We start from the raw sequence: 23,676 nt of genomic DNA, 5'->3' as shown, positions 1-23,676 counted from the left end.
TAGCCCAATGGATAGTGCGCTGGACTGTTGTGCGGGAGGTCGAGGATTCGAGCCCCGGCCGGACCAACACTCAAGGTCTTAAAATAATTGAGAAGAATTTGCTACCTTTCTATAACATCAAGAAATGGTTAAATATTCTAGTCTTCTCGGATAGGGACGAATAAATGGAGGTCCCGTCTCCTGCAGGGTTGGGCTGGTAGACGTTAATTTCCCACACACGAGATTACTGTGTGATGGATGTCCTCCCCTGGGGTGGGATGGTAGGATGTACAGGCCCCCATTTAAACCAGCTTCAAGCTGAACTGGGCTGGCCTGTCTAAATATCGTAGATACATACATACATACATACATACATACATACATACATACATACATACATACATACATACCTACATACTCAAGCGGTTTCTTGTGGTTATTTTCCAGAAAAGATAACGTATTTTCAACAAAAATATGCATCAATAACAATTATCTCATGTCTAATTGTGGGCAGTTACTTCGTCCAGATTTGGACACCTCTGTTCGATCATTGTCACTTCCATTCAATATATAAGTCGTCCGATTTCGGACGCTATCGTCCGCCCCCGAATCCTTCCGTCCAATTTCGGACGCTTTATCGGATTTTTGACGTTTCTACCCAACGTTACTAACGGTGTTGCCTGTTTTCTGACGCTTTAATCCGATTCGGAACGTTCCAAACAGGCTGGACGTTCTAAGCTAAGAGCACCTACACGTATACTTCGTACTCGGTGCAAAACTGACTGTCTCTTCGTGGGCCAGTTGATTGCCCTTAAAGACTTCAAAACCAATCGTAGAACGTTTCATAATGAGGTCAGAAAGAGATTTACTTTACCCGCTGTCAGCGGTAACCGCTATAAGAACAGCAAAAAGTTTGTGTTAACAAAACATGGCGGAGTTTCATGAGTGTCATGGAACTTTGGTGTTTTTAAGCAATGGTAACCGCAGTGCTCGAAGACGAAGCTCCGCCGCAGAATTCAATAATGGTCTGATATTTAGTAAGAGCCCAATGAGGGACAATGAACGATTTGAAGTACGACTGGACCGTAAAATTGGAAACTGGTCAGGATCTTGGGCTATCGGCGTGACAGCCGGCGATCCTAGCGTTATGGAAATTCCTTCCAGTTCTACGGGCCTGAAAAATGGCTCCTGGGTTATGTCTGGAATGTCTATTCTAAAAGACGGTTCTTCTTTCGTGGAAGAATATGGTCAAGACCTCGACGAGCTCAAAGAAGGAGACAGAATAGGTGTCGAAAGGACAGCCCAAGGAAGTTTACATTTCTTTGTTAATGGAGTTGATTTGGGAGTTGCGGCTGCAAATATTCCTCAAAATGTTTTTGCTGTTGTAGACTTGTACGGAAGATGTGTAGAAATATCAATTTACAAACCTTTCAATCGTGTATCTGGTAAGTTACTTTAGTCGTGTAAAACTTACGAACCACGTTTTTTTTTTTTTTTCATAGGCATATCAAACCAGACAATATATTTTTGTTTATTAATCTGAGATGGTCCTTCAGATATTTACTTGAAATTAAAAGGTATCTTGAAATGAAACCCCTAATATGTGATTTCTTTCCTGTATCTTTTTTATTAATTTCTTTAATTAGAGATTTAAATGGACTCTTGAAAAGTGATCAAATGCTACCACACTATAACTATTTTATATTGCTTTGTCGTTGTGGCAAGATTTTGTGATCGAATGGTTCTTCCTTTTGCAAAGAAAGGAACTTTGTGATAAAGGATAGAAACAGTAATTTTCTTCTATTGATGAGATAATTCATTGGTAATCATATTTTTTACCATAAAAAAAAAAAAGCAACATCAGAATCGTTGGACTATGTAGTATGGGGTTGATATTGGCATCAGCTGGAAAATCAATTAGTATGCAAATGAGCAAATGATTTAGTCAGGTCAACACTTTCCCTTAATCTTGTAAACTTAGCAAATCAAAAACTAGTTCTAAAAAAACAGTCTCACCTGTATGCAAATTTACCTTTACCTAAAAAGTGTAAATTTAAAAAGCATTTACCAGTTTGCATTATTCTCTCTGAGTTTCTCTATACATAGCTTAAGCTGTTGACAAAAAGAATTTGAGTAACAATCAAGAGCTGCTTTTATTGGGTGATCATTTCCTTTATTCTTCTGACCTTTATGAGGGATTCAGGGGTGATATTGTAAGGAGAAATTAGATGTTGAGTCACTATCAAGAGTTAAAGAGTTTAGCTAACCTGTAGGGAATATATATATCTTATTAACCAAGCGCAAGGGCTGCACTGGGAGAATATCAGCCTGAGGTCTTGACAGTACGGACCGAGCGCAGCTCGGTCCGTACAAAAAAGACTGAGGGCCGATATTCTTCCAGTACGGGCCTGAGCAAGCTTGGTTGATAAGAGATTTATTAGATACAATGAAATATATGAAGTTCATATATTTTGAACTGCGGTATTAGATACGTATGATGCACAATCCTCGCAGTAGATAGCGCTATTTAAGCAATAGCGAAAATCAGACCTGAAAAAAATCAGGCCTGTACGGGACTCGAACCACTGACCTCTGCGATACTAGTGCAGCGCTCTACCAATTGAGCTAACAAGCCAACTGGGAGCAGGCCGTTAAGTTGATTCGTAATAAACCCGTGAAAGTGACGAATCAGATACAATGAAATATGTGAAGTTCATATATTTTGAACTGCGGTATTAGATACGTATGATGCACGATCCTCGCAGTAGATAGCGCTATTTAAGCAATATTGCTTAAATAGCGCTATCTACTGCGAGGATCGTGCATCATACGTATCTAATACCGCAGTTCAAAATATATGAACTTCACATATTTCATTGTATCTGATTCGTCACTTTCACGGGTTTATTACGAATCAACTTAACGGCCTGCTCCCAGTTGGCTTGTTAGCTCAATTGGTAGAGCGCTGCACTAGTATCGCAGAGGTCAGTGGTTCGAGTCCCGTACAGGCCTGATTTTTTTCAGGTCTGATTTTCGCTATTGCTTAAATAGCGCTATCTACTGCGAGGATTGTGCATCATACGTAAGAGATTTATTATACGACTGAAGTTCAAAAGGACACAAGTGCGGTATCATTCGGGGTTATTCGGGACCATTCGGGACAGTGCCCGGTCCAATACGGAGAGAATATTGACTGGCAATGGAGCATTTTGATTGGTTGATTTTAGTTATTGGCCCTCTGACTGCCCGAGTTGTGTAATAATATATTCATATCGATAACTTGTTCTGACTGCTCCTTATATTATCAATACCTCATCCAATTGACCAACTTACAAGAAGGCTGCCTCTTGATATTACAGTTGAACCTCAATTGTCCGGACATAGATTATCTGGACTTTTCAATTATCCCGACTTTTCCTCTTGTCCTGATTTTTTTTCATGAATATTAATGAGCTTTCAATTGATCTTTAAAACTTAGTGGTAAAAAATTCAGAGATTATGTTTAAAGTCAGGAAAAGTGTGTTTAAAACAGTGCATTACCTTTTCGGCTTTTAAAAGATCGAGTGCTTGGAGACAAAGAGCATTCTGATGAGTTCAGCTGAATTTTGATTGGTTCGATATTGTTTTGTTGCTATTGTCTCATTAACATTTAAATTTTCAATTATCCGGACTCTCAATTATCTGGACTATTTACCCAAGTCCCAACGAGTCTGGATAATGGAGATTCGACTGTACAATTAATTCTCTCAAAGATGTTACAAGGCAGTCAGTGTATTAAGTAGTTAGAATGGAGATTCACAATGCAGATTAGGGTTTCATAAAAGTGAAATTTTTGTTGACGCAGGTCCTTCAACAGCATCAGTTTGCTTTCACCCACATTGTGGATCACTGATAAAGCTCTCTAATAGTAACAGAACCGCAGAACGACAACGGCCCACAGAAGAGTTCAAGAATGCAGTAACTCTGACAAATGTACCCCTACGAAATGATGAAGTATTTGAAGTAAGTGCTGCACAAAATTTATTGCTAAAGGTGATTTGTGCAGTATTTTTATGTTACTATCCAACCACACCTGGTTAGCTCAATTGGTGAGAGTGCCGCATTGTGTTGTGCAGGAGGTCGAGGGTTCGAGCACCGGCCGGACCAATACTCATGGTCTTAAAGTAACTGAGGAGAATTTGCTACCTTTCTACAATATCAAGAAATGGATAGATATTCTAGTCTTCTCGGATAAGGACAAATAAAACCATAGGTCCCGTCTCCTGCAGGGTTAGGGGTAGGAGACGTTAATTTCCCATGCATGAGATTACTGTGAGGTGGATGTCCTCCCCGGGGTGGGATGGTGGGTACAAAGAGGTTAGGTGTCAATTGGGATGAAGGTTCTGTTCCTTTCTCCTGCCATTCCTGTGGCAAACAAATTAAATTCTAAATTCTAAAATTCTAAATTCTATCCTGGTAACAGGTCAGTGTAAGTTTCATCCTCAACAAAGAATCTGGGGTGAATACAAAGTTGCAACATTGTAGACCCACATAGCTAAGCTTATCCTGATTCCTTCAGCAGTGTTTTCCAATTTTTTAGGTTCAGTTAGAGTGTGTCACTGAGTTATGGGCAGGCTCAATTGAGGTTGGCGTTACGAGTCACAATCCAGATGATATCGTTTTGTTACCGACCATGACAAGCATGCCAACAGGGACTTGGATGCTGAGTGGAGCATCAATTATTGTTGATGGCAAGGAAGTCAAAAAAGATTACTCAAGTATCAATTTAGAAACACTTCAGGTACTGTGCCGAAATGCTGTATGGTCCATATGCCAAAAGGGAGGTAGTATACTTGCATTAGATCATGTAGTCAGATTGTCAGGGTGTGTGTAGTCCTGAAAAGGACCATTGTGGGTGGTGATGACTGATGTTTCAACAACCTCAGTGGAAGTCATCTTAAGACTCTGATGATGACTTCTGCTCAGTATGTCAAAACAGTTGCTATTACTGACAACAGGGCTTGACTCAAATGGTAGCCAACTAGCCACAGACTAGTAGAAATTCAGTTTTGGCTAGTGGTTTTCAATTTCCATTGGCCAGTTTGTCTAGTGAACAAACTGAAATTGTTGTAACATCCAAGATGTCACTAGCCGCTTGGCTAGTAAGTTGAAAAGTTAGTGTCAAGCCCTGGACAATAGTCCTTCAAGACCACCTTGACACTGACAGTCAGACTTCACAATCAAATGTTGCTCCTGAGTTCAAACCAGTTACTGTAACGTTGTATTAATCAACAAGGAAAGAGAAACAACTGGACAAAATCCATGCAAACATTAGCAAAATCACGCAACCAAGATTCAATATCAGGCATTTTGATGCAGAGTTCAACTTGAAATCATATCCCCTGGTTAATAGATCTAGTCAGTTGGGTCAATTGGCTATTCATCTTTTGAGGACTGACACATACCTAAAGGTGCCTGCTAAGCATGCGAGCTGGCATCTTCCTTTTCTTTTTCTTTGCCTCTTCCTTTTTCTTCTACTGATATCAATGTTATGATAAAAATACCATTTGCAAATGTCAAAATTATCAAACAAGTCCGTAATCTGTCCTTAGGCTGGAGACACAATTGGGATATTGAAAAAAGGTACAGGCTCTCTCCACTTCTTGATCAATGGGCAAGACCAGGGTGAAGCAGCCAGCAATCTGCCTGCTATTGTTTATGGAGCTGTAGATATATATGGAGCTGCAGTGAAAGTTTCCATTGTGTCAACTCGTCGTATAGAACAAGAGCAAGGCACCAGTCAGTTAATAAGTAAGTATACGGTATTCTACAAGTTATATATCTTATTAACCAAGTGCGAGGGCCATACTGGGAGAATATCAGCCTGAGGTCTTGACAGTATGGACCGAGCGCAGTGAGGTCCTTACAAAAAAGACCGAGGGCTGATATTCTTCCAGTACGGTCCCGAGCAAGCTTGGTTAATAAGAGATTTATTATACGACTGAAGTTCAAAGGGACACGGTATCATGATTCAGGACCATTTGGGACAGTGCCCGGTCCAATACTGAGAGAATATTGACCGGCAATAGAGCATTTTGATTGGTTGATTTTAGTTATTGGCCCTCTGACTGCCCGAGTCATGTAATAATAACTTCTTACACCTTTATATCATTGTGTGTATTCTCCATATGGTTTTCTATACATTTACTAGGTTGGTGACATTTCCTTTATTCTCATGGCCCTTATCTTTGATTCAGTGGTGATGATTAGGAAAATTTGGATGTTTTTTACCCTTAGGTGTTGTAGGATTATTTGGGTATTAAATTTATTACAGTACAGATAGTCAAAGAAGCTTTTGTTTGCTGTATACTGAATTCTACAATTATCAGTTGAGTGAGGCGTGGAAAAATTTTAGTAACAGGGTTTTGACTGTAAAATAAAGGTGTTGTCATGGCCAAACTTTCTTGTTTCCAGCTGTAATCAAATCTCTAGAACCATGGATCACTTCCTCATTTCCAGCTGTAATCAAATCTCTAGAACCATGCATCACCAACTGTTAAACAAGAAAACCTATTGCCAGCAGGAACAGTGCCAGTTCTCCATGACAACAACACAATTGTAATGACCAAACATGGTCACCAAACTTCCAATGAGCTTTGTTACACTAAAAACTGCATTGAATACGCTCTCCTTGATCCCAATGACTGCTTGTGAGAAGCAGGGCCAAAGCGCTCCTTGGCCAGTTATCATGGCCTTTCACTTCCTTCTGAGCTTTAGTCCATGTAGCTCTCAACCCTTTCAGCTCAGCCTCTACTGTTCTCCATCAATCAGCTTTAATCTCCCCATCAAAATACAATCATTTTCCAACTCAGATTATTAACAGTGGCTAGTAAACAAATGATCATTGCAGGTGAGATACAATTAAAGAAATTGTAGAAAAGATACCACAAAAAGAAAAAGAAAAATCAGGCTTTCACTACATTGGAACTTGTGCCTTCTCAACACTGGTTGAGCACTGCTACCCACTGAGCCAGAAAACCACATTTTAGGGAACAAGGCAAATTTACAACTGATTGTTTATTAACTTTTCCTTCAGATGAAAGTGTGATCAATGCAAGCAGCAATGCACTTGTGTTTCATCCACGCTGTGGCTCCTCTGTGTCATTATTTAATGGATTTCTCAGTGCTCACAGACCAAGGTACGTTATGCATGAATTCTGACCTTAACGTTTGTAGTAACAAAGGTAGAAAATTCATTGGGGAATCAAATTAAATGATGCATAAAGTTGAAACATTAGTCAGATCAGAATGTGAAATAGATTTTCATGAAAGGGGTTCTGTCCTTCCCCTTCATTTCACCCTCACACTCTTCTCTATGGAGCCTAACAGGGGTTAAGGTTTGAGTGTTGGCCGTGTCATTTTGTGCTGTTCCTAATCAAGACACTCTACTCTACTCTGCAATTGCCTTTCTCCTTCTAGGAGTATGAATGAATTTTGGTGAGCTGTTGGGAAAACTTTATGAACTGCTGGGAGTAGGGGGTAAGCTGTGGTGGACTAGCAAACCCATCCAGGGAGTATAGCATTACTCCTAGTGTTTTCACGCAATGAGAAATTGCGATGAACTCTGCTCTGGCTAGATGGGCCACTTTGCTCCAGTACAGGCAAATGCACCCATCAATGGTTTACCCAGGATGGGGTGTAGGGGGGGAGGTGCAGGCTACCCAGGGGGAAACTAATTGGACAGCCACCCTTTAGTAGGATTGAATGACCATCTCTGAAGATCACATGACTCTAGAAATAAGAGTCTGCTTGGAAATCACCCAACAAAATTTGTTTATTGAAGTTGGTATACAGTGTCTTTGGACTTCCAGTTGGAATTTTGATATACAATAGATACCCAAAGATGGGTGCATAAAGCTTTTTACTTTATTGATGAATAAAGGCTGATAGTTTCGAAAGAAACTGTTTGGGGCTGTGTCGGTGGGAGTAACGAAATAATTTGGATATATCAATCTGCGGTCTTTCCTTACACTAAGGTAGCACAGAAAGCCGTAAAAATCTTGAACAAAAGCTCATCTTTCAAACTGGCAGTCTAAATCCCACAGAGATCAACAAACGCTTTTCATTCCGCTAATTTATTCATGTTTTTCTCGTTGCCATGTTCCCACCAATAACGTAGCTCACATTTTCTGCCTTTAAAAGCACGCACAACCCACAATTCCTCTATTCGCTCCAATGAAGGGCTAACGCTTGAAACGTCAGCTTTTGTAACCGTTACAGTGGCCAATTTACCATTTCAACTTTGTTGATATATCCAAATTTTTATTTTATTGCTTTGGGTATCTGTAATGAGTTTATTTTGCTTCTCTCTTTGACACCTTCAGAGCCAATGAAGAATTCAATAATGCTGTTGTTTTAACAAGTCGACATTTAAAACCAAATGAACTCCTAGAGGTGCGTGTTGATATCCAAATGACAAAGTGGGCAGGGTCTCTTGAAATTGGTGTCACCATCCATGATCCTGAAACATTAGATTTTCCATCAACAATGACCAATGTACAGCCACCTGGTACTTGGATGATGTCAGGGGGAAGCATTGTGTGCGATGGTGTGACTGTCATTGAAAACTATGGTCCAACACTGGACGAAATCAAGGTAGAGATGTGTGACCTGTTTAATCTGTTGTTTAATCTGCATGAAAGGTGAATTGACTCATTTGAAAGATGATGTGAGCGTGAATCTCTCTGTAGAAAAAGAACTTTTTAGCTCTAAGCAAATTCTCCATAATTAGAGTTCATTTCTTTCAGCTTTTATAGCTTGATACAGTACAGCACTTTTTTTAAGTTAAACATTACTGTACAAATGTGTCAAAGAAATGAAGGCATGGCATTTAACCTAACCCTTTTACTTTAAGATCTTGTAAGCAATTCTCCTTACAGTCTGTCATAAAGTTGTAATCCCCTCGCTGATCTTTTTCTTTATTCTCATCGCTTGTCTGCTTGATATTGTATTGATATTATAAAGAGAACTTTTGTCTTGATCAATTTGGGTGTCAAAGGGCTAACCCTTAAACACCCAAATTGATCAAGATAGAATGGAATGACAATTTCCTATTTTAACATGAATTACTTCTGATCTGTTATTTCACTTTCTTGCTTTCTATATATGAAAATGGCTGAAACTGAAACTCATGGGATGTCAAGAGATACTTTCTACTAGAATGAGTTCATGAACTATTTTGCATAATGTGGAAATGGAACTTAAACTCTTTTAACTTCCAAGATCTGATTGTTAATTTTCCCCTCTAGATGCAACACATTTCCTTGTAAATAAGTCACAAGAATTTGGTATTGACTAAAAGAACAACTTCTACCTGATGACTTTGAGCTTTCTCGTTAACTGTTTGCTGGATTGTGCATGGATTTAACAGGGAAAAGTTACTGGTACTTGTTAATTACTTCAGGTAGTTAGTTGAAGGGTTAAAGCCCAAAAGAGTGAAATTTAATTACAGGAAGAAAAGTGCTTCTATTTCTGGTATTTCACTTTCAGTAATTTTATTATGACCCTTACAGGTTGGTGATACAGTTGGTGTGATGCGCAAAGAAGATGGATCATTGCACTTCTTTGTCAATTGCACCGATCTTGGTTGTGCGGCACATGGTGTTCCAGCTGATGTATATGGAGTGGTTGACTTGTTTGGTCAATGTGCTCAGGTGACAATTGTATCTGGGATACAGGAAAGTGGAGAGGTTGACTTAACAAACTCACTGAATGGTAGGAACCTAGAGAACTCTTTTTCTATCACTCTCTATTGCCCTAGTGATTCTTTTTCTATCACTCTCTATTGCCCCAGTGATTCAAGCTTAATTCCCAGAACTAATGTTTTATCAACTTGATACAATGTAAATTAGGGAGAGACACTACAAGAATTAGAATAAAAGGTGCAAATAAATTACAAAATAATGAATAAGGAAAATAACAAAACACAATTACAATTCATGTGCTTCTAAAGTCATGAAAAAAGGAAAGATAAATTTATGAAATGAAGTAAGGAAAAACAATGTTGTGTACAATTTGCTTTCAAGAAACTTTTATTTCACAATGGTTAACCCTTTAAGAACCATGAGTGACTGAGACAGAATTTTTTCTCAAAATGTTGATTCAAAATGAAATAGGCAAGTGACAAGAATAGAGACAAATATTCATTGGTGGATTATTATTTGATTCAATACCAAATTCTCAGAACCAACACCAAGAGAATTGTATGGTAGAGTGTAAAGAGAATTACTGTTGAGGGTTTAGCGATAAAATTAAAACTACAAATATGATGTTAGAAAGTGCATGATAACATTAATTCATGATAACATAAGTTGATTGAATACAGCTATTACTGCCATGGTGCTTGTTGCCTTAGACACTAGTCAGAATAATCTAACTTGATTTTTGGCACTTGAGCAAAGTTCTCCTAAAATGACTCAAAAAAACTTAAGTTACCAGAGCAATATGCCCAGCATAATTCTAGAATCATTTTTGTAAAATTTTTGTGCAATAATGAATTTATTTCTCGTACATTTGTGTTGCAGAGGTTTCAGAAATAACTATTATTGCACCACAACCACAACAACCTGTAGAATCAACTCCTTCACAGGAAATCACGCCCGAATCAAATGAAGGGCTTTTTAAATTAATAATAAATAATTAATTAATAATTAATAATTAATTTATTTCTCATACATTTGTGTTGCAGAGGTTTCAGAAATAACTATTATTGCACCAGAACCACAACAACCTGTAGAATCAACTCCTTCACAGGAAATCACGCCCGAATCAAATGAAGGGCTTTTTAAATTCAGTTCTTTTCATGGCGAACAAGTAGCTGTTAGCCACAATTGCCGTAGTGCAGTTCGCATTAATCCCCTGTGTGAATTCAACAATGCTATTGTGATGAGCCACAGACCTTTAAGAGACAACGAGCTGTTTGAAGTTATTGTGGAAAAGCTTGTGAGTCGATGGTCTGGTTCGATGGAAGCAGGTTTGTCATTAAAAGAGGAAGTAATGGCTCCTCATTGAGTTTTATTTTTAGAAAGAAGGAGAACTATTCAATCTCAAGAAAAATTCCCTCTTCTGTTCTCTGTTAGTCAGGACTTGGCCTCCATTTTAGGCATTTGTGTCACAAGATTGCACAAGTGTAAAGCATGGAGGAATAGGAAACTTGAAGTTTTCTCGGCTATGTGAATGTCATTAAGAAATTGCATTTGCTCTACACAGCCTCAGACATTGCAGTTCTCACTAAGTGGAGAAATATTATTTCTTAGGACAAGATAAACACATTAGGGATTAGCTAGCTCGCGCTAGTCAAGGTAATTTCTTGTATAATTTAGCTCTACCAACACCTTAAAAATTTTATGGAAAAAAAGAAGAATCAGGCGTTTGCCTGGCTGAAGCCTCTATGTTACAACATGGGAATAGTATTACTTGTAAGAATACCTTCAATTTTGCTCAATCTTTTAGCTGTTAGTTATATTTTTACAGTACCAGTGGCTTTTTTTTTTTTTTCAGTTTTACCAACTTTGAAGTTGTTGCTGTTTTTTTTAAACAGGAGTAACAACAGTGACTCCTGATCAGCTCAAGTTCCCTCATACTATGACTGACCTTATAACTGGGGCGTGGATGGTGTCTGGGTCCTCTGTGCTACAGAATGGCAGCACCACCATGAATGGGTATGCCTGTGACTTGGACAAATTGGAGGAAGGGTCCCGTCTTGGAATAATGCGAAAATCGAATGGATCACTGCATTTCTTTGTGAATGGACAAGACTGTGGTGTAGCTGCTTCTGGTGTTCCATCAGGTAATTAACACAGTGTTCAAACAGTCTCACATTGATAACACGAAGGCATCACGCAGAAGAAGGGTTGAAGCCAAGAAATTGGGCTGCCGGCTGAAAATTTTAAGTGAGGCAGCTAAGAGATAGCACCTCAAAGAAAGTGCACTGCATCTCATACTTCTATGCTTTACCGCGCGAACACAACAGATGTACAACTGTTACACCTTGGCTAAAACCATTTACTATAAAAGTCAACAAACTGGAGCAAACAACGCTAACTTTGCTGTATTTTCCGACAGGAATCTATGCTATGATTGACCTGTATGGCCAGTGTGTCCAAATCTCTATATATGATACAGATTACTCCGAGTCTCGTGAGACGATTCCAGTCCCAGTCCCTGCTCAACAGACAGAGACGGAGGCCAGCGCTGTAATTACAGAAGGACCAGCAGGTATGTCAGCATTAAAATTCCATTGTGCATTTTGGTAAAAAATAAAATTAAAAATGAAATAGCAGTCACATGGCAGACCGGAAGAAAGGAGAATGCCACGAGAAGCCAGAACTCAAATTAAAAACAAGCAAATGGTTTGAAGGGTCGGACAGTGCAATTGCCAAATTCGAAATTTCTTCTATTTTGCAATTTCTTGGTTGAGAGTGCTGTGCAAGTTTTGTTTCGTATGTGAAGAAAATTGAAAAACACGCCAGTTTGTGTTGGAGGCCAACCTCAACACAAGTGCCTGCTTTTAAGTACCATATCGACATTGCATTGGTTTTGCCTTACTCCGCTCTTTGTTTGCTCAAGAAAACTCGCGCCATTCTTTCAACCAATCAGATGCCACATTAAAGCCAATCACGACGTGGTCACCTGCCTTTTTCCGCGCTTTAGGCAGTTTGGTTGTTTTTACTTTGATTTCTCATTGGCTCCTAAAGGTATTTTTCCTTTCGTTTGATTGGCTGTCGTGGTTACTTTTGTTTTCGTTTAACCACGCTCAATCGAAAAGTGCTCTAAGCACAACTGTCAATCAATAACGAGATTGCAGTACGTTGTAACAAGTTTCGAGTTTAATTATAGAGCGCGGAAGTAAAGCAAGACCAATGCAATCCTGGTCTACTTTCGACTACCATTTCGAAAGATTTTTCTTGAATATTTGAATCAACCAAGGATTGCTTTAAATGATCTCACCCATTGTGTGACCTGATTTTTACCAGGTAAAGTGACCTGCGGATTTCACTCCTGTTGTGGAAGAAACATTCGACTTGTGAACAATAAAATGTCAGCGCACAGATGCAGTGGATTTAATCAAGGTGTGGTGTTCAGTGCAAAACCTTTGGAAGAAGATGAAATATTTGAGGTAACAGACATAATGCAGTTATGATGTGTTGTGTGCCAGGAAGTCAGTGATATTGTTTGGTGTACCTGTGATTATGTTAAGTAGCCTGTGCTCCCTGCCCCTACAGACGTCAGTATTAACTCGTGGTAGACTTGTTCGTTCAGTTGTTCAACTGATCTTTCATTTCACAGATTGTCATCGACAAAGTTACCGGCAATCACTGGTCAGGATCTTTAACAGTGGGTATCACAGCTAAAACCATACCGCTTATGACTCTCCCTGTGTCAGCGCTGGACCTGCGAGATGGAACCTGGCTCATGACCGGTTCCTGTGTCGTGAAAGACGGTGCGATTGTAAAAGAAAACTATGGACACAGTCTGGACAGATTACAGGTTTGTCTCAACTGGATTGTTACAACTTGACACTCACTTATGGTGAAGGAGCCAAATGAACCGCAAACTGGCATCGTGTTTCTTTTATTCCGTTCGGAAACAAGTAGACTGCGGGCTGTCGTGCGTTTGTTCAGTAATAGATCATAGGTGACGCTAAAATGTGGTTAGAAGAGGAACGTGGCACACGAGGCGCAGCCTAATGTCTCTGGCGTTCTTATTACATTCTGACATCATCTGTGATCTAAAACTGAACAGGCCAATAGCAGTATGGAATCTTTTTCAATGTTTATGTAATAAAGAAGCAAAACCATCCATCTCTCCTCCAATAGATCACAATTAGGAACAGAAGCTTATGACGTAGTTCAGAGTTATAAGCTTCCGGTAAGAACTGTTAAAATGCTGGTGTAATTCAGGTATAACTTTCGCACAAGAAGGTTCCAAAATCTTTAAAGATTCCCCTATCCCCGCCTTGCATCGTAGCTCCGAGTATTAAGTTCCTTTGAGGAACTCGTTTCTTAAATTGTTACGTTAACTTTGATGCTGAGAACATTCTTAAGCGTAAGTAAAACTTCTGCCACAGGCTGAGACCAGAATTGGAATGCAAAGGCGAAGGGATGGGACTTTTCATGTGTTCGTGAATGGAGAGGATCAAGGAGTCGCAGCCATTGATGTTCCTCGGGTAAGTTTATTTACGAAGTAATTTGGATATATCAACAAAGTTGAAATGGTAAATTGGCCACCGTAACGATTACAAAAGCTGACGTTTCGAGCGTTAGCCCTTCGTCGGAGCGAATAGAGGAATTGTGGGTTGTGCGTGCTTTTAAAGGTGGAAAATGGAGCTACGTTATTGGTGGGAACATGGTAACGAGAAAAACATGAATAAATTAGTGGAATGAAAAGCGTTCGTTGATCCCTGTGGGATTTAGACTGCCGGTTTGAAAGAAGAGCTTTTGTTCAAGATTTTTACGGCTTTCCGTGCTACCTAAGTGTAAGGAAAGACCGCAGATTGCCATATGTTGCTTAGAATGATTAGGTAAATTAAATTGCCTAGCGACTGGTTTCGATGTGTCCTTGTCATTCCTTTCCACGTCTCGAAGGTGTTCTCGGAATCGAAGCATAACTACTGACTTGGCTTGGGAAGAAGGTTTTATTGCCATTTGGTGCTTTTTGATTGGTTTGCGAGCATGTCAGTCAGTCCAAGAAGGCACAAACCCACTTGCATGTCACCAGCGGAGCACGTGATCAGCACCTGACTACCAGAAGTTTCCGCCCGTTTATATAATACTAACGTCGCTTTCCATTGACCGCACAGAGGATGATATAAGTGTTAAATTCGTGCATTTAGGATCGAACGCGATTTGTCTGAGGGATAAGATGTTATTATTTTCTTTCAGATTGTTCATGCAGTGGTTGATGTATATGGCATGGCGCAGCGTGTCTCTATTTCAAGTCCGTGTACCGGTAAGTCCTTTTTGTTATGCGATGTTTTCAATGTTAGTTCTTCTTTTACATCCGCTAATATTGTCATTTATATTTAGATTTAAACTTGTAGTCTTCTTGGTACTGAGGTTTGTTTGAATCTCCGGATCTTTACCAAAATTTCTCTCCCTTCAGTCGATAGGGCGTCCCCCGCTATTGAACTGGTGGATGGCGAACCACAATCATCCATTTCTCCTGTGATCGAGGTAAGACGGTCAACAGGATAATGGCCATAGATCATCTTTCTACCACCCCAAATATGGGACTAGCTCTCATGCCCCCCAACCCCTCCCTACCTCTCAAAGAAATTGGACTAGAGCCTTTGTTATGTGGGGCGAGGGGGAGGGAGAGGGGAGGGGGAGGGGAGGGGGTTTTATACCATGTCAGGAATAATGGGGATCTGGATATTATTAATACCTTATTGATACCGGAGGCCCGTTACACGAAAGTTCTGGTACTAGTAACTTTGCTAGCTCGAAGCCACATATTACATTCTTAATCTAAGGAGTAGTAGTGTGGGGCTCAGCAAGAACAACAACAACAACAACAACATTATTACGACACTTTCTCTTCAACCCTTTGATCCCTGAGAGTGATTAGTGTCCAATTTCTCCTTACAGTGCGAGCCCCGAATCACACATTAAGGTCATGAGAATCGACGAAATGATCACCAAAACAGTATCGAGAATATGCATACTGATGTTAGCGTGTAAAGGTTCATGTAAGGTTGCCTTACTTGGCATTTTAACTCATCTTTTTCGGTTTCAAAAATGTTTTCCAGGCACCAGATCAAGTAGAAGAAGATACAAGAGAGGCAATAAAAATCTTCAAAAAGTAAGTGGTTACTGTCGCCTACTTGGCCTTGTCGTGTAACATAGATTTTCCGTTGGTACCTTGGAAGAGTTGGTCTGAAAACTCTATGCAAATGTTGAAAATCCACCGCTAGCCACCGATACTGAGGTGAATAGTTATTTTAGTATATACTTAAATAGTGAGACAGTAGAGCACAAAAAGATGATTTTAGCTCATTTATTCCAGCAACGATTGCATAGTGTGAGTAGTCAGTAAGAGCGCGCCTTCAATGCTATCCACTGTTTTAGTATTTACTATAGAGTGTTATCTTCAATATTCTGTTCATTATTTTTCCGGCAGATTTCTTTTCCACAAAAACTGCGGTCAATTCATTTCACTGGATAGTAACCGAACAACAGCAAGAAGAGTTGACAGTTACAATCATGGAGTAGTGTTGAGTGAAACGCCCCTTCCAGACAACCACTTATTTCAGGTCTGTAACACTTAATCTTCTCTCTTAATCCTCACTCAAATTAACCGAGCAACAAACCAACGAGTCTAGGGAATATGTTAATTATCTTTCTACCTGCTCTCCGCCGACTACACTTAATGCTGCACTTGTTGTCCATTTCTGTTTTTCCCGCTCGGCGCCAGATCCTTGCTTCCTTATGTCGAACCCGAGGGAGGTCCAGACCGAACCAACATTCGGGGTCTTAAAATAACTGAGGAGAATATGCTACCTTTGCTATGACATCTACAAATAATTAGACGTTTCTGCTTTCTCGGGTGAGCATCATATAGCCGGGACCGAATGACCCGTCTCCTGCGTCTTCTCTTTGATGGTTAGTAGAGAAAGTTAAGGAACGAGAAGGGAACGTAGCTCCCGGTATTGTGCTCTGGTCCTGTTTCCCTAAATTGGGGGCACCTGCAAAATATCCTTTCAAAAACTTGATAAGTATGCAATCCGGTCTGGCTCAAGTCCCCCGCAAAGTTTTGTAAAGTGCATTGGAGCACATTTATATGGAGAATGCGCTATATAAACGCATCGGTATCCTTATTGCAAGAGAATACAAGCCCTCAAAGGGTAAGAATTCACCATAGAGAACAAAGACAGTTAAGGATGGAAGATACTAAATCAGATCCTAAATGGCACATTTAGAACTTAAAGTTCTACCTTCCACGGTGCGCAGACTCTGATAATCGCCTGAGTTGTTTAGATCTTAACCCTTTTTAACATCCCGTCCAACACCAGGTATGTATCAGAAAGTTAAATAGCCGCTGGACTGGCTCTGTTATGATCGGCGTTACAGCCCAGGACCCAGACTCCCTTACCAGCCTTCCAAGCACGGCGAACAGCATCAAGATCTGCCCTTGGATAGTTGTTAATAACACAGTGTATGTTAACGGGAACATGGTAAGAAATCATGCTTTGGTTTGGTGATGAAAAGGAAAAAAGACCCTTGCTCTTTCGCGTGATTTTTGCACTTTTTACATTTTCGTTTTCGTAGGTAAACGATAATTTACGGCGAAGTCTTGACAGCCTTCAAGAAGGAGACACCCTTGGAGTTTTGATTGACAAGAAAAGCAGGTTGCACCTGCTTATAAACGGAGAGGACTTGGGGCCGATTGCACAGGCCATCCCGGCCAGACGATTTGCAGTACTGGACTTGTATGGTTGTTGCGAAGAAGTATCTATTGTAACTGCTGATCATGGTGAACGCGGGCGAGTTTCCATGGATGAAACCAAGATCGAGAGAAGCTTGGGTAAATAAGAAAGCACTTCAAGTCATTCTTGCAATTTTTTTTTTCCTTTATGGAAAGATTTCTTCCAGCGAAGAGCGACGTTGGATGCCTGCATCTTCATAGCCATTAGTGATTGACGTTTGCCGTTCTCTCTGTTTCCCTTCAATAAAATGATAGTCTTTGTGTTGTTCTATGCGTTTCCAGGGGAACACAGTAAAGGTCCATGTGATTACAGACAGCTTTGTGACCGATTCCGGGCCAGTTTGGCAATACCAGGTCAGCGCTACTCTAAAACTACTTAAAAAGTTGGGTTCAGTTACGGCCCTCTGTTAACCCTTTATACACTAACATCGGTATGTACATTCCCCATGCTGTTTTCTCTACAATTGCTAAGGTGTTGGCTAGGACCAGCAAAGAGTGTCTTTAAGAGTGTCTTTAGTTGGTGATTATTTGTTTTATTCTCTTGACCTTGATGTGCGATTCAAGGGTGATTTTAAGCGGAGAAATAAGATGCTTGTCGCTCTTAGAGGTAAAAGAAATAACTGATCTCAACTTTTTGTATGTATCCTTTTCATTGAAAAGCGCAGCATTTTTCCTGTTAAGTCTCTTGTTTTCGTTAAAGGAGGCTTGCTATTTGGTCGAAATTTTTAATTGTTGGCACTATGGTGCTACTTGAATTTGTTTTCTTCAAGCTTCTTTCTACAATCCACAGATGAATATTTTAATACAGACTGCAAATCCAACGTCTGCTATTGCCAGGCGTGCCACGAAGCCCGAGGTGAAAAACGTTATGCTGTCAGTGGTGATCCACCCTGTCGGTATGCGCTGCCTTTGGGATGGTGTCAGTTTGTGCTAAGGTGAGCATGCGCTGATTCTAATCATTTATCTCAAATCTTAATTTTTCGGTCAGATCCGCTCTCTTTACATCGTGATATGAGGCTAATGCCTGACAAGTCATCAAATCCATTGTTTATCTCGTTCAGAATTCCTCCGCGAGTCGAAGGATATCACGTGTTCGACAAATGGCACGTGGCTTTTTACGGAACCCCAATTGGAAGACTAAGAAGAATACTTGATCTTGGTAATATTCCACTGCAAGGTAAACAATGCTGTTCTTTTAAATCACTCTAATTTTCATGTTGTTGGGACAAATGTGGAGTCTTAGGGATACTTCTATTGTCTTTGTCAGTCTGTAGTAGTCAGCGGCGGAGGGGCTCGTCAAACAAAGAAAACGAAGTTCCCCAGCTCTGTGTATCACCCACGATCCTTTGCTCATATGAAGCCCAAGCAAAGAGACAAGAGTAAGTAAATGACGTCAGTGATGATATTCGATGCTCAGCTAAGCAACATGCGCTCTCTGCGATGGGTAACAACTTAGTTGAAAAGTAGGGTGTTCTGGGGCGGATCCAGGTTTTTAGTCGAGGGGGTTCGATGAAAGGCGGCCGCCGAAGGCAGTGCCCCAGTAGGGGGGTCTGGGGGCATCTTCCCCCGGAAAATGTTTAAATTTCAAGTCCTCGGAAACGCGATTTGCGCCATTTTGAGGCAAAGTCAACGTGTGTTAATATCTCATTTTTAAAGTTAAAATGCTATTCTTTTTTTTCAAAATTTAACAAAGCTACGTAAAAACATGCAAATGTGCATTAAGAAAAATATGATATGATACTGCATTTTATCATATTCAATTTTTTGTTTATTCAAAGACGGGATCGACAAGAAGCATTCTTCGGGGATATCTTTCCGCAAAAAGCTGGATCACAGCATCGTAGTCAACGGGCTTTTCGTAATGAATGCTCATCAGAGCCAAGGCTGACAGTCTTTAGCTTTATTGAGCAGCAGAAGCTTAACTTTGCTATGAGCTTTTTTCATTTAAGATTGACTGTTTTTAGTTAAGATTTTTACAAGTTTTGACATTAACGAAACGTCGTAGTTTTTTACCGTTAATTTTTATTATCAAATGTTTTTGACATTAGTTGTTTTAATTTATGGGGTTCGATCAAACCCCCCGAACCCACCCCCCTCCCCTAGATCCGCCCTAGGGTGTTTGTTTGTTTGTTTGTTTGTTTTTTGTGATGGGATATAAGAAGTCGAACATTTACCGAGTACTTCAAAAAATTTTCCCATACTGCATTTGATTGAAATAGCGCAGCGGTCCTTTTTATTTCAAGAATTTTTTTTTCTTTTTCATTAGCCGATACTGTACGTAATTTGTTTTTGCTTTTTTTCCCACACCTAATTTAAGATATTGCATTTACTGTATAAAGCGTCGCGACGCTCGGTTAATTTCGTGACCAGCCAATGCAACGCCAGTTTGCGGGCGCTTTTTTTCTGTCTCTTTGGAATATTTTTGCTCGTAATTGCCTTGATGTGACTTTCATGAATGATTCTCTTCTTCTTTCTTTCGTGCCACAGATACAGAGATAGTGCAACAGGAAAACTCTATCATGTCCGAGTGGCTTTACAACTTCTCGTGAAGCCTGGTAACTACAGAACTGGTCGGAGTCACCGTGATGTTGACGCCAACGAGCTGCTCGATGAAAATATTGGCACAGAAAATCTGGAATGGTATTTAGAGAACCAAGGTTCCGTGGTCCTGACTGCTCTGCTTATAAATATTGAGCCGACATAACATTTTTAAAAAAAAATAGTTTCAAACGATTTTTGGCGAGTTATTGCTAAATTATGAACGCTACGAATTCGAGGTGTAAATTATGCGAAGATTATTTAAGTGGTGATAAATTCCCCGCGGACAGGGTTTGTTAATGACTTTTGAACAGCCAGCAATCAAAGTTTTTTTAACTATTATTATAATTATTGGTATTATTATTATTATTACCATTATTATTATGACGCAGTTTATTGAAATTCACAACGCCAGGAAAAGAAAGTTTCATAGGACGCACAGCGTAACCTGTGAAACTACACATCGTTGCACTTATAAAAAATGTAAAAACCTATTTGCTAGCATGTTATTATTATTATTATTATCATGTTGTTTGCGATTATTATTATTATTATTATTATTATTATTATTATTATTATCGGCAGGTATATTATGATAGGATCATGTTAGCCCACCTTCTGACCCCATATATTTGATCACAAATTCCCTGGGGTAAACTCGTCTCCCTTTTATTTCTAGGAAGTAGCCCTTGGGGGGAGATTGGTTCAGGGTTCAGAAAGTCTTCAAGAAAGTTGATTAATGGAGTAATTGCTGACTATATGGCTCGCTAAAAATTTTGTGTCCTTCCTGTGTTGAAGATGTTGTAGTTTAAAATTTGGGAGCGGCAAACCCAAATTCCTTCCCCCACTTCTCCTCCGGGACCTCCCACGGAGACTTGTTTTAAAGGTATTTTTAATATATGAAACCCAGTGATTGAGTACTACTTCTATCTCCTTTGTCTCGTTTGGAAAATACATCTTGATTATGTCGAGAAGTACATTCGTTCGATAAATTAGCTGTGGCCCGTATAAATAGATAATTCTAAATAGTATTCCTCTTGGCCAATAACATTGGCACTACCAAACTGTCAATTGATTTTTTTCTAGAGTCAATAATGGTGAAATGTTTAGCAAGCAACAGTGGACGATAATCCTACTCTTGTACGTTGGATCAGCAGTGATCTAATCGGCCCAAAATAACGAATATAAATATAGAGGCAAGACCGAGACAGAAAGTTGATTAATGGAGTAATTGCTGACTATATGGCTCGCTAAAAATTTTGTGTCCTTCCTGTGTTGAAGATGTTGTAGTTTAAAATTTGGGAGCGGCAAACCCAAATTCCTTCCCCCACTTCTCCTCCGGGACCTCCTACGGAGACTTGTTTTAAAGGTATTTTTAATATATGAAACCCAGTGATTGAGTACTACTTCTATCTCCTTTGTCTCGTTTGGAAAATACATCTTGATTATGTCGAGAAGTACATTCGTTTGATAAATTAGCTGTGGCCGGTATAAATAGATAATTCTAAATAGTATTCCTCTTGGCCAATAACATTGGCACTACCAAACTGTCAATTGATTTTTTTCTAGAGTCAATAATGGTGAAATGTTTAGCAAGCAACAGTGGACGATAATCCTACTCTTGTACGTTGGATCAGCAGTGATCTAATCGGCCCAAAATAACGAATATAAATATAGAGGCAAGACCGAGACAACATAGATAAGTTTTAAGACGGAGCACTATATTTCGGCTGGCCAAACCAGCCTTCTTCAGGTGCAGTGGCAATTGACACAGAATTAAGGTGGTACTATGTCAATTGCCACTGCACCTGAAGAAGGCTGGTTTGGCCAGCCGAAATATAGTGCTCCGTCTTAAAAGTTATCTACGTTGTATCGGTCTTGCCCCTATATTTATATTCAATAATGGTGTCCCAAAATTAGGTTGTGCTCGTTGATATAATAATCAGCACAATGCTGTTTTCTTAAAAAAGTATTTTTTGAGAAACTAGAGTATTTGAAGATGTTATTTTCTAATTAAGCCAAAATGCATTTTGCACGTGGGGGCCGGAGCCAGTTAGAAAGTTCCAATAGGCTTACAGTGGTGGAACTGTCTTAGATGTTAAAGTATTTTACTACAACTGAGGGGCTCAGTTAAGAAGAGATTATCAGAACTGGTTAACTGTTGATAATCCCTCAGAGGACTTCAAAATATTTTACCTCAAAATGGAAATTAAAGATGAAAGAATGTCTTTGCAGGGTCTCTCTTTCTATTTCCTTTGCTTTACCGTATGGTAGAAAGGGCTTGGAAGATCTCTTGGGATTTCTTTTGTGACTAGCGGTTTTCTACCTGGGTAACTTTTAGCAGGTACCGAACGGGGCAAAATTTGGCTGTCTCGGAAATTTCATCAGCCTTCTAAGGTGGCTGAACACAGGTTTCGCGCGCTTTTGCTGATGCAATTCAGCGCGCGCACATGGATTCCAAAAAAACAAACATGCCGTCAACAGAGCGGCAATTTCATTTACTCAACACGTACCCGCACAATCTGTGCTATTTTTCTCTATAGTTGGCGTAGTGTATAGAGAGCTTTAATCTTTTATTACAAAGATATGTTAGAAAAGTTAACGGTGCAGAGAACCTAGCAATACTCAGCTTTTTCGACGTTACCGAAAGAAACAGTTAAATGCAGCACATGCGTAGTAAGTCGAAAAATTGCGATTTAATGGAAAATTGCTTTCTCGGTAATACGCCTATTTCTTGAGAACCACTCGTTAGAATTTCACGAAATTTGCCACAAGAATACTTTAGGAAATAAGTAACTAGAGAATTTAAAAAAATTGATTTTAAACAAAGGAAATTCTAGAAAACCGAGTGAACATTCAGCAAGGGATTAATAATTAAAGATCTGATAAATTGTTAGCAAAATGGGTTAGATTCCCTCGCTTTGTACCAGGCCAACATAAGGTAATACTATAAGTTCAATCTTAAAATTGCTTATTTAAATATCAACAGCCTGATAAACAAAATAGATGAAAAGAAAGAGATGCTTAGAAGGAACATGTTTGACATTTTAATTATCGCTGAGACTGAAATCGATGCTACTACTTCCACTTTCTTCTTAGCCCACCCAGGTTTTCAGATTGTTCGCAGAGACCGCAAAAAAGGTGGAGGTGGTCTTATTTCCTACATAAGAGCTGATTTGCCAGTGTACAGGAGAGCGAAGTTAGAGCCTGAAGGAGTGGAATCAATCTGCTTGGATGTCAAGGACAATAACAACAGTCGTTTCCTTGTTTGTGCGTGTTATAGATCACCAGGCAAATGCAATGAGCTGGAATTTATGACCTCACTTGGAAGGAGCTGTTATTACTCGGTGATTTTAATCAAGATATGTATGTCAATATTGCGGAGGGTCGGACTGCAAACAGAAACCTGGTCGACTTTTGTGATCGATTTTGCCTTGCTAATAAAATGACGAAACCGACACGCGTTACTGACAAAACAAAGAGCCGTCTCGATGTCATTCTTAAAAGTAACAATGAGCGCTTTTTAGCTTCAGGCAATTTGCACCTTGGTTTGAGCGACCACGACTTGGTGTTTGTTGTACGCAAAAACAAAATTCCACGTCCAAAACCACGCTTTGTTGAATACCACAGCATGAAGCATTTTGATCACGAGAAGGTCTTGGCGGACCTAAGTGAAATTCCTTGGGGGACGGCTTA

At 39.7% G+C, this 23,676-nt stretch overlaps 1 protein-coding gene across 1 annotated transcript; it reads left to right on the top strand.

The window, feature by feature from the left end:
* Window positions 1-879: 879 nt before the first annotated feature.
* On the top strand, window positions 880-22,208 carry LOC111332445 (neuralized-like protein 4). The gene is made up of 24 exons (XM_088729840.1): window positions 880-1,424; window positions 3,824-3,981; window positions 4,559-4,759; window positions 5,571-5,769; window positions 7,055-7,157; window positions 8,343-8,613; window positions 9,531-9,732; window positions 10,706-10,990; window positions 11,558-11,806; window positions 12,082-12,234; window positions 12,993-13,135; window positions 13,306-13,506; window positions 14,087-14,185; window positions 14,901-14,967; window positions 15,121-15,191; window positions 15,767-15,819; window positions 16,138-16,270; window positions 17,030-17,191; window positions 17,286-17,541; window positions 17,725-17,796; window positions 18,233-18,377; window positions 18,504-18,619; window positions 18,710-18,821; window positions 19,930-22,208. The coding sequence occupies exons 1-24, from the start codon at window positions 908-910 to the stop codon at window positions 20,144-20,146; spliced, it is 4,185 nt and encodes a 1,394-aa protein (XP_088585966.1). The 5' UTR covers window positions 880-907; the 3' UTR covers window positions 20,147-22,208.
* The last annotated feature ends 1,468 nt before the right edge of the window (window positions 22,209-23,676 follow it).

This window comes from Stylophora pistillata, chromosome 8, assembly GCF_964205215.1.
Source record: "Stylophora pistillata chromosome 8, jaStyPist1.2, whole genome shotgun sequence".
Classification (NCBI taxonomy): Eukaryota; Metazoa; Cnidaria; class Anthozoa; order Scleractinia; family Pocilloporidae; genus Stylophora; species Stylophora pistillata.
Note: the sequence above shows the minus strand (reverse complement) of the source record. Positions and strands in the feature narration are given on the sequence as shown.

Bases quoted from the DNA above. Each gene is read 5' to 3' on its own strand.
- LOC111332445 (XM_088729840.1), top strand. From the start codon at position 908: ATGGCGGAGTTTCATGAGTGTCATGGAACTTTGGTGTTTTTAAGCAAT. The intron at 13,507-14,086 runs GTTTGTCTCAAC...CTTCTGCCACAG, and splicing joins ACAGTCTGGACAGATTACAG to GCTGAGACCAGAATTGGAAT. The intron at 16,271-17,029 runs GTCTGTAACACT...GTCCAACACCAG, and splicing joins CAGACAACCACTTATTTCAG to GTATGTATCAGAAAGTTAAA.